Source organism: Polypterus senegalus, chromosome 15, assembly GCF_016835505.1.
Source record: "Polypterus senegalus isolate Bchr_013 chromosome 15, ASM1683550v1, whole genome shotgun sequence".
Classification (NCBI taxonomy): Eukaryota; Metazoa; Chordata; class Cladistia; order Polypteriformes; family Polypteridae; genus Polypterus; species Polypterus senegalus.
Window position 1 is genome coordinate 91969923 of NC_053168.1, and position 10990 is coordinate 91980912.

The following is a 10990-nucleotide window of genomic DNA, read 5'->3' on the forward strand; positions in this document are numbered from 1 at the left end:
CATCATTTTTTCACTTTGATTTTTTTTTTGGGGGTGTCTTTAAATTCAGCCCTCTGTAGGTTGATAATTTTCATTTCCATCAAACAATGTTGCATCCTTTTGTTCCTAACACATTACCCAGTCCATATCAGTAGAGATATTCATGATTTTTTTCCATTGAGATCTGATGTGTTTTCAAAGTGTTCTTTTAATTTTTTTGAGAAGTTTATTTGTCAGAGTTGGTGCAAATATGTTATGCATTCAACTCCATGCACGTTTTGTAAACCTTTACTATAAGAAATAGTATAAACATTCAGATGCTTATGAAACGTAGAGTGCAAAGGAGTAACTGCGACACCAGTGATAATAAACATGTATTTTTTGTCAAAGCATGCTTTCTTCATATATATCTTAAATATAAAATTCCTTGACTTACTGTATATCATGCACACTAGATTATATAACCCGACATCCTGTTACCTTTCTTTATTACTTCTGTACACGATGACTTCTAGGTCATTCTCATAATGTGGGAAGCCTTGAGTTGCAACATAATGCAAAAGTCCATTCTTGCACTGCTCTGCATTCATGCAAAAAATTGTGAGCTAACTGTGATTTCACTTAATAGTTCCAAAAAGAAAACACTAAATTAAAAACTTGTGAAATCATGAAACCAAACAAACCTCCAAAGAAACTCTTCTGCATGTTATGTTTGTGTTTTATTTTTGTCAATTATGTAAAAATATTAACAATTTTATTTTGTAAACCTTCCACCTAATAATAAATTGTAATATTAATTTTATTAAAATAAGAGAAATTTGTTATATTTAAACAGCTGATAATCCTGACCTACAGAAAAAGGTAAAGAAAAATTCTAGGTATTGCCTTTGGACAAATTAACATAAATCCACTTACTCCCCCTTCCTTTCGTGTGTGGGAATTCCTAGAAGTCACTAGAAAATTGTGGAGTTAGAAAATCAAATCAAAAGTGAAATGATAGTTATATATTTGTTGGGGAATGCACCTAATGTTTGTGTGTTTTTTCCCCTTTACAGGGATTTATGCAGTGAGAAACAAACAGGGGCACTTCTTACAAAACATGCACGAAGTTCTTTTCAAAATGGCACTAAAGTCTACAATTCAAGAAGACTGATGACATCTTAATTATTGGCACAGCTGATATTCAATGCTGATATTTTATGTAGTTTGAAATTGAATGTATTCTTATCTCTGTTTTCTTAAAAATGTTTTGTTTAAGATGGCAATTGTTAATTGTTTGTCTAAGTAAAGTTGTGACTTCTCTATTGTAAATGATGTCATTTATATTACTAGTGGTTAATTTAAATATTGTAAACACTTCAGCCTTTCCATTTTCTCCAGTGACGGATTTTGGTTCCATTATACTTATTCCTTCTTGTAACACTAATTTCACTTGTATGCATTATGGAATTGAATGGGGGCTAAAAAGTGTACATGTTTCAGTCTCACTCCTTATACAAGTTCAGATCCAAAAAGTAATTTTTCTCTTCATCCATTCATTCATTCTTTCTTTTTGCTTATTGTACAGCTATGGTTGTGGTGGTTTACAGTTTTTAAAGTTTAGTTTAAACCTTTTTGCTTTTTTTCTTTTGCTCACTGACTGTTCACAAATATTTACACAAATAATTCCAACTCTCTGATTGTTTTGTAGAAATATCCACAAATGCAATGTCTCCTTAATGAGACATGATTTCTGAATAGTCATGTACCAAAACTATTTATTTTAAATAGTGTTTGTTGCAGTTATTCAGTTTTATTTGATGTTTTGTATTTCAGTGATTCAGTTTTCTGATTCACTTGTTGCATTACTGTGGAATTTGTGAGCTGTACCAGAAGAAAATATGAAGCTGGTTTTACAAACCGGATTCCAAAAAAGTTGGGACACTATACAAATCGTGAATAAAAACTGAATGCAATGATGTGGAGGTGCCAATTTCTAATATTTTATTCAGAATAGAACATAAATCACGGAACAAAAGTTTAAACTGAGAAAATGTATCATTTTAAGGGAAAAATAAGTTGATTTAGAATTTCATGGTCTCAACAAATCCCAAAAAAGTTGGGACAAGGCCATTTTCACCACTGTGTGGCATCTCCCCTTCTTCTTACAACACTCAACAGACGTCTGGGGACCGAGGATTTTCTCAAGTTTAGAAATAGGAATGCTTTCCCATTCTTGTCTAATACAGGCCTCTAACTGTTCAATCGTCTTGGGCCTTCTTTGTCGCACCTTCCTCTTTATGATGCGCCAAATGTTCTCTATAGGTGAAAGATCTGGACTGCAGACTGGCCATTTCAGTACCCGGATCCTTATCCTACGCAGCCGTGATGTTGTGATTGATGCAGAATGTGGTCTGGCATTATCTTGTTGAAAAATGCAGGGTCTTCCCTGAAAGAGATGACGTCTGGATGGGAGCATATGGTGTTCTAGAACCTGAATATATTTTTCTGCATTGATGGTGCCTTTCCAGACATGCAAGCTTCCCATGCCACACGCACTCATGCAACCCTATACCATCAGAGATGCAGGCTTCTGAACTGATCGTTGATAACAACTTGGGTTGTCCTTGTCCTCTTTGGTCCGGATGACATGGCGTCCCAGATTTCCAAAAAGAACTTCGAATTGTGACTCGTCTGACCACAGAACAGTCTTCCATTTTGCCACACTCCATTTTAAATGATTCCTGGCCCAGTGACAACGCTTGAGCTTGTGGATCTTGCTTAGAAATGGCTTCTTCTTTGCACTGTAGAGTTTCAGCTGGCAACGGCGGATGGCACAGTGGATTGTGTTCACTGACAATGGTTTCTGGAAGTATTCCTGAGCCCATTCTGTGATTTCCTTTACAGTAGCATTCCTGTTTGTGGTGCAATGTCGTTTAATGGCCCGGAAATCACGGGCATCCAGTATGGTTTTACGGCCTTGACCCTTACGCACAGAGATTGTTCCAGATTCTCTGAATCTTCGGATGATGTTATGCACGGTTGATGATGATAGATGCAAAGTCTTTGCAATTTTTCGCTGGGTAACACCTTTCTGATATTGCTCCACTATCTTTCTGCAACATTGTGGGAATTGGTGATCCTCTACCCATCTTGGCTTCTGAGAGACACTGCCACTCTGAGAAGCTCTTTTTATACCCAATCATGTTGCCAATTGACCTAATTAGTGTTTATTGGTCTTCCAGCTCTTCGTTATGCTCAAATTTACTTTTTCCAGCCTCTTATTGCTACTGGTCCCAACTTTTTTGGGATTTGTTGACACCGTGAAATTTTGAATCAACATATTTTTCCTTTAAAATTATACATTTACTCAGATTAAACGTTTGATCTGTCACCTACATTCTATTACAAATAAAATATTGACATTTGCCATCTCCACATCATTGCATTCAGTTTTTATTCACAATTTGTTTAGTGTCCCAACTTTTTTGGAATCCGGTTTGTAAATTAAACGTTGTTGAAGTAGTGAAAGAAATTAGTAACTGTGCTGCTGCAACAAAATTCGATGCATCTAAGAAACTGATGCGAGATTGGAGGACACAAGAAATATGACTGCTATACACTCCCGGAAACCTCTACTGTAGCTTGATGTCTAAACTTTTTATTCCTGTTCCTATAACAATAGTAATTTATTTCTAGTATATCCCAAAATCACGTCAGGAATGCCTCACTGGACTGTAACCGGCCTTCTTTTTACGATAGTCCCCCAGCCTGGACTCCCTAAAAAGACAAGAACTCCCCAAAAAAATGGAAGAAAGAGACACCCTTCCAGGTAGGTTGGATGTGCACTGGGTGTCGAAAAATTGGTCAAATATAGTAATCCTCTATACAGAGCTAGATGGCCATTCTATCAAAGTACAAGGCAAAATGCAAGAATAGATTATACTACTCTCTAAATATTGAACTATCACATATGAAGATACAGATTTGTTCAAATACATCAAAAACAAAGTAGAAGCTAACATAAGTGAAAAACAGCTATATATGTCCAGCTAATTGTAGAACCACTGCCAGATTGTAGAAAAGGAGTCAGACAAGCCAGACACAGTTAAGAGTCCTGGGGCCTCATGTATAAATGGTGTGTACACACAAAAATGTTGCGAAAGAATGTTTCCACGTTCAAATCGCGATGTAGAAAACCTAAACTTGGTACACATTTCCACGGTAGCTCATACCCTGTCGTACACAAGATCTCTGCTTGGTTTTGCAGACTGGCGGTACCCAGAGTCAAAGCAGTGCTACTGTTACTGTGTGGTTACCCTTTCTTTTTTAGATTCACATCCCTGACACAGCTTTATCATATACACTGAAACTAACTGCATATTGTTTACTAGTTTAATGCATCTGATTGTAATTAGCCTGTAACAATATAATGCGCCACAGAATGGTCAAACTATTCCAGATACCATAACTGCTTTAGTGTTACTCTCACTGCACCTTCTTCTTTTAGTTTTAGGGGCTGCCACATTGGATCATCTTTTTCCATATTACTCTCACTGCACCACTCAGAGTATTTATATCACTGTATCGGAGTGTGAATCGCAGCTGATTGGAAAGAGAATTATCGGTATACAGCCTCAAGCACACGCTGCCTCAGCCATGCTGTCTATTGACCTGCTCTCATATGACAAACACTTCAGAGCCTTTCCTGTACTGACCTCGCAGTTTTGAAAAAGTTTAATCCCAAGAACTGTAAATTCACTCAATTAGTCCATCAAATGCTCCTTGTAGAACTGTATGTACTTATTAGTACAATCACCTCACTGTAAACTTGCACTACAGTTATAATATTGCACAACCTGAGCCACTTTATAAAGAGCGTATTTACATATGATGACGATATAATTTTTAAGATGAAATGCAGCAAACTATGTTTACAGTAGTAACTTGAGATACGAGTGCCCCAACGTACAAGTTTTTTGAGATACGAGCAATCACTAGGTCGATTTTTTGCCTTGAGTTACAAGCCAAAATTCGAAATACGAGCCATCAAAGAGTTTGTCGCCGCACATTCAGAGGAACTGACAATGGAGGAGTTGACGGAACCACAGACGCGGCAACATACGGAGGTTCTGCAGGAGATCTGTATTGTGGAGGAGGTTACCTCATAAAGTGAGATAAAGGAAGTGTTTTCAATTTGGGAAAAAGTTTCGAACTTTATAGAAAAGAAACACCCTAAAAAAGTTGCAACTGATAGTGCAGCAGCGCTATTTAATGACACTTGCCTAACGCTTGACTTTATTAAAAAGAAACATCCTGAAAAAGTTACAACTGATCACGCAGCGGCTCTATTTAATGACACTTGCCTAATGTATTTTAGAAACATTCTGAAAGAGAGGATGAAACAGACCTCATTGGACAGGTTTTTATCGAAAACCCCTGCAGATGAAATTGAGGAAGGTGCGACGAAAAGGGCAAAAATCAGTGAATGACATTCAGTTATTCAGTTCAGCTTTTCTCCACCACCTCCGTCAGCATCTTCAACTCATCTGATCTCCAAGGTAAATGCTGTACATTATACTGTACTTAATAAAACCAGTTTATTGCAGTACATTCTATTGTATTGTGTTTTTATATAATATTCGTTATTTATAAGTACATTTTTCTTATTTAACAACATGTAACAAAAAAATTGCAGTGTTTTTTGGGGGTCCGGAATGGATTAATGGCATTTCAATTCATTCAATAGGGAGAACTGATTTGAGATAAGAGCATTTTGACTTAAGAGATTGGTCACAGAACAAATTAAACTCATATCTCAAGGTATCACTGTATTATACAGATAAAACTTTAACTACACGGTGCCACAGCGCTAGCCAGGAGCTGGAACTTCGTTCACGGATTGTTCCTGCCTTGCACTGTATTCTTGCTGTGGCTGGCGTGACACTGGAGGGATAGATAGATAGAATGATTAAACATTATGAAGATATTTCAATGTTCCTTAAGTTAGTTAGTACGTTTGAAAGAGACAGTACTGCTACAATAAAGTATTTCATTGAAGGTCGCGCATGGCGCAGCAAACATCTTGCGTGAGACATAAACAATCACTGCGCCACCGTGTTCCCATGTTTAATAACATGTTTTAACTCCTATCATCATGAAAATGATATCACATATTCTTCTCAGTATTTTAATTATTCAGAGAGCTGTAATATCACGAATGTAATGGATTCTGTGTCCAGTGGGAGGAAGAGAAAGCCCGTTTAAGAAGCACGTAGTGATTCACACACACAGAGCACACAGAAGATCACATACAAAACAAAGCATTTAACGTGCTACTTTAGTTACGATGGGATTTGAGAAACTAGTAAATTAAACGATTTTAAGATGAAGTTTATGATGTTCTACTTTAATGACAAAATCAACTACGTGATTAAAGTGGAAATTTCGAGATTAAAGTTGACATTTCATGCTTTTTTCCCCACTGTGTGCCAATTTTTTTTAATAAGCTTTCATATGACACTCAGATGGTGGGCTACGACTCGCCTTTTCACAGCGACTTTGATATCTGACAACTTCTTTTTTTATTTCGGACACTGTGCGACTTTGTCAATGTGAGCTTTCGAGTTTCTCCGATACTCTGTCACTTAATCAACTTCCTTTTGTTGTGTATACCACTGTTTAAACCAACAAATAGTTTTTCTTTGCCTCCACTTGGTTTTCACTGAAATTCTTCTATTTTCTCTCATACTTTTGCCATTGTCCTTTCACAGAAGGCTGAGCTTAAGGGCTATTTATATTGATTTGCATATTCAAAGAGGCGTAATTCTGGGAAGAGTTGGGGTGAGACAGCAGGCGCGTGCACGTAAGTTACTTTTCACGCTGAACGGGATTTATGTGCCAGAAAAAATTTGGCGAACGCACAGATTTATGCATCTGGATTTTTTTGTGCATAAGTACAGTTCCGCTTTTCTGCTTACGTCATGTCATGTTAGAGTGTGAATTCTACGCACGGCGTTATGCATGAGGCCCCTGGAGACCTCCACCAACTAACCATCTCCCTTGTATTCACCATTTTATAGCTGAGTCAGTGTTGGGTCAGCCAATCTGATGAAAGGACTCTTCTAGTTCATGATTCCGTGCTAATTTATCTGAGATGACTTTTCCATATGCAGGAAAACAACTTGTCATAGAGCAGTGGCACCAAGTACCACATGAGAATACTAAAAGAGCCAGAATAGGTGAGGGTTAGTAATAGTTTATAAATATATTACTTATTTTAGTAGAAATTATTTACAACAGAGGTGCAGTATGCAGCTTTGGGGCCTTGTAACTAAAAGAATGACCTCCCACAGTTATTTTATTAATCTTTAGAATCCTAAGCAAACTGGCATCTTGTAAGTAATGTTGGGCTCAGATAAGTAAGCTGGGCCTTGGCCATTTAAGGCTTTATATGTTAAAAAGAGAATTTTGAAATCTGACTTTAACTTAACCAGTAAGGTTGAAATGTAAGGACTTGAGAACTGGAGTTATGTGTTATTTTCTTGTTCTTGTAATAATTCTTGCAGCAGCAATTTGAACTAATTGATAGCTGTATAAAGAAGATTTCAGCAACCAGTGAACACCACATTTTGGAACATTAAAACAATCTAGATGAGAACATGACATACAACTCAACAAAGATTGCCAGTCTTGTTCACTTAATTCTTCCAAAATAACATCAAGCCTTGTTTTAAAAGCCCCTGAAGTCCTACTGTCTACCACACTACTTGGTAGTGTACTCCAAGTGTCTATGGTTCTCTGTGTAAAGAAGCACTTTCCTATCTTTGTGCGAAATTTATCCTTAACAAGTTTCCAACTGTGTCCACGTGTTCTTGATGAACTCATTTTAAAATAACAGTCTCGATCCTCTGTACTAATTCCCTTCATAATTTTAAATGCTTCAATCATGTCACCTCGTAATCTTCTTTTCCTTAAACTGTATTAGGCTCAGCTCTTTTAATCTTTCCTCATAATTCAACCCCTGTAGCCCTGGAATCAGCCTAGTTGCTCTTCTCTGGACCTTTTCCAGCTCTGCTATGTCCTTATTGTAGCCTGGAGACCAAAACTGCACACAGTACTCAAGATGAGGTTTCACCAATGCTTTATAAAGGCTGAGCATAACCTCCTTGGACTTGTACTCCACACATCGTGCTATATAACCTAACATACTGCTAGCCTTCTTAATGGCTTCTGAACACTGAATAGAAGTTGATAGTGTGTAGTCCCCTACAACTCCTAAATCCTTTGTATTTTTGATTTTTTAAACCTAACATTTTTACTTCTAATGTGTGATTCTTTACATTTACTTACATTAGATTTCATATGCAACAAATCTGACAAAGCCTTTAAGCTGCCCAAGACCCTCTGTAATGATTCAGTGGATTCTATATTATCTGCAAACTTAACCAGATTACTACTTACATTCCTATCAAAATCACTTCCCTCTTCTGAACCCATGCTGACTGTTGAGTAAAACTCCTGTTCTTGCCAGGTGTTAATCAATCTTATCGTAAATAATTCCTTCCATTAATTTACCTGCAATGTGAGTTAAGCTTACTGGCCTATAGTTGCTTGGATCTGCCCTGTCACCCGTTTTATATAATGGGATAATATTTGCCATTTTCCACACATTTGGAATTTCCTACAAATATAGATCACATTTATATATGTACTCGTTAACCTCCTTAAGAACTTGAGAATAAATATTATCTGGTCCTGGTGATTTGTTTGATTTCAGCCTATTTAATCTGAGCAGCACTTCTCCCTCTAAAACTTCCAAATCCCTCAGTACCTCCTAAGTAGTCCCTCTTGCCGTTGGAAGGTTATCCACTTCTTCACATGTGAAGACCACAGAAAAATGTGAGTTTAGAGCATCTGATATTTCTCAGTATTTTTTTTAATTCCTCTTTACTATTCCTGATGCGCTTCACCTCCTCCTTGACTGTTCTTTTACAAATATAATACTAAATGAATCTCTGGGCCTTCTTTTACCTTATCTGCTATATTCCTCTCTAACTGCCTTTTAGTCTTCCTAATTTGCTTCTTAATGGCTGCCCTCATGTTCTCATACTGTATGCTCTATGATTCACACTGGAGTTATTAATCTTATAAACACGCATTGACTAGTGCACTTGTCACTGTGAATTGCCTGAAACATCCATTAAATTGTGAGGACACCTTATCACAATATCTTTGAAAAGGATGGATATTTAATGATTACATCCATCAATCAAGAGATGCATTCCAGTAAGCATTGGGCATGAGGCTGGAACAATCCCTGGATGGGGCATCAGCTCATCAAAAGACGAAAACAAGCACTAACCTACACTAGCATCCTTTTAGCATCAACAAATTCCCAAACCTGAAGGTTCTTGGAAGGAAACTGAAGCCCACTGTGGAAATCCACCAGAAAAACATGCAAACTCCAGGCAGGAAACACCAGGGACGTGACTCCCTATGAGACAGCAGTGCTACTGCTCTGCCACTGTGCCGCCCCCACATGTGTAATTATTAACAGTATTCATTATTTAAATGAAGTTAACGATGTATCTGTAAAATGTAACATAGTCTTTAATGCATTTCATCATGAAAGTGATATCAAGTACAAATCTAAGGATTCTAATCGTGTAGAGAGCTGGAATATCATACATTTAATGTGTTCTGTATTGCAATTGCTGCTTGCTGCTGCTGTCAGTTCAGGAGGAAGCCCTGGAAGCACGTAGTGATTAACAATTGGGTCGGTTTTAAGATGACATTTACGACTGTCTACTTTAGTGATAAAATAAACTACGAGTTTAAAGTGGACATTTCGAGATTAAAGCACACAAGAGACCTTTTCACTTTCACTTCCTAACTTTCTTTTCTCTGTGGCTCAAATACGCCACCGTACATTCTGATGCTGTTGTGAAAGTACAAAAAAAAAAAAAAACTGACAGCACAGAATGTATGTGGGACAATTAAAATGTATCTTGTTATTACTTTGCAGAATATGCAACACTTGAATATCAAAGCCCCACAAATGCAGTTGTATGTCAGCATTTTGCTTCAGCACATCGAACCATTCATTAAATATCGAAGTGCACACATCGATCCTGTAGGATCTGCAAAGCAGCTCATGTGAAATGTTGATAGTAAACGGAGACTCTGGCATCACGTGCCGACTTGATCACACTGAGCTAACCCCCCGATATTATATTATTGGGAACGCATGGCAGCGGTGAGGCGTACACGCTCTGAGCGCGAAGTATAAACGAGCCCTTAGGGAGTGTTTTATCTTGGTAGAGTAATATATATATTGCTCTACTGTCCCCTATTTTATTATTAATATGTAGCCTTAGAATGTCTAATCTCACAGACTTACCACTATATATAACTTCTCCCCACCTTCCCTTCTATATCTATAACCTCAGGCAATTAGATGTAGTAAAAAGACAAGCAGAAGTTAAGTTACACATAAAATAATGTATTACTGATAATATTCATAAATAATAACAAAATGCAAAGTACATTTGAATATTGGCAACCATACAACCTGATTAAATGGTGATATGTAGCTCTGGTGGCACACAGACTTGTAGTTACTTAAAATGTCTCTAGTTAAGGCATAATTGGTGCTCAGCTTTCTTCAGAACAGGCCTCAAGCCTGGTCAATATGGCTGAAGCTGTGCTCTTCATTGTGTTGTCTTCAGTTCATGGTGTGATGGTCTTCTTCAGTTGTTAATAAGAGAAAGGTGGTACTTCATCATCACAGGTTAGCAAGAGAGAGGGAGTGAGATAAAGCAAACAAATTTATGGGTTTTCTGTCCAACCTCTACAGCCAATAGGACATCATGGTACTTAAAGAGCTCTGAGACAAGCCAATTCCAAACAGCCATAACTCAGACCAATGGGGGAAATAGAACATCTTAACACCTGCCACCCCCCAACCCATATGTTAAACATCCTGGATTCCTTGTGGGGGGTTTTGAAAGACTTTAGCAAAAAACGGGGC

The 10990-nt window shown here is 37.5% G+C and overlaps 1 protein-coding gene across 1 annotated transcript in view; it reads left to right on the forward strand.

The window, feature by feature from the left end:
• Positions 1 to 1290, forward strand: part of dscc1 (DNA replication and sister chromatid cohesion 1) — a 163241-nt gene extending 161951 nt beyond the window's left edge. Inside the window, exon 9 of the mRNA XM_039736970.1 lies at positions 1035 to 1290. Coding sequence (XP_039592904.1) covers positions 1035 to 1143 — 109 coding nt within the window. The 3' untranslated portion in view covers positions 1144 to 1290. The remainder of the gene's footprint in view (positions 1 to 1034) is intronic.
• Positions 1291 to 10990: the final 9700 nt, after the last annotated feature.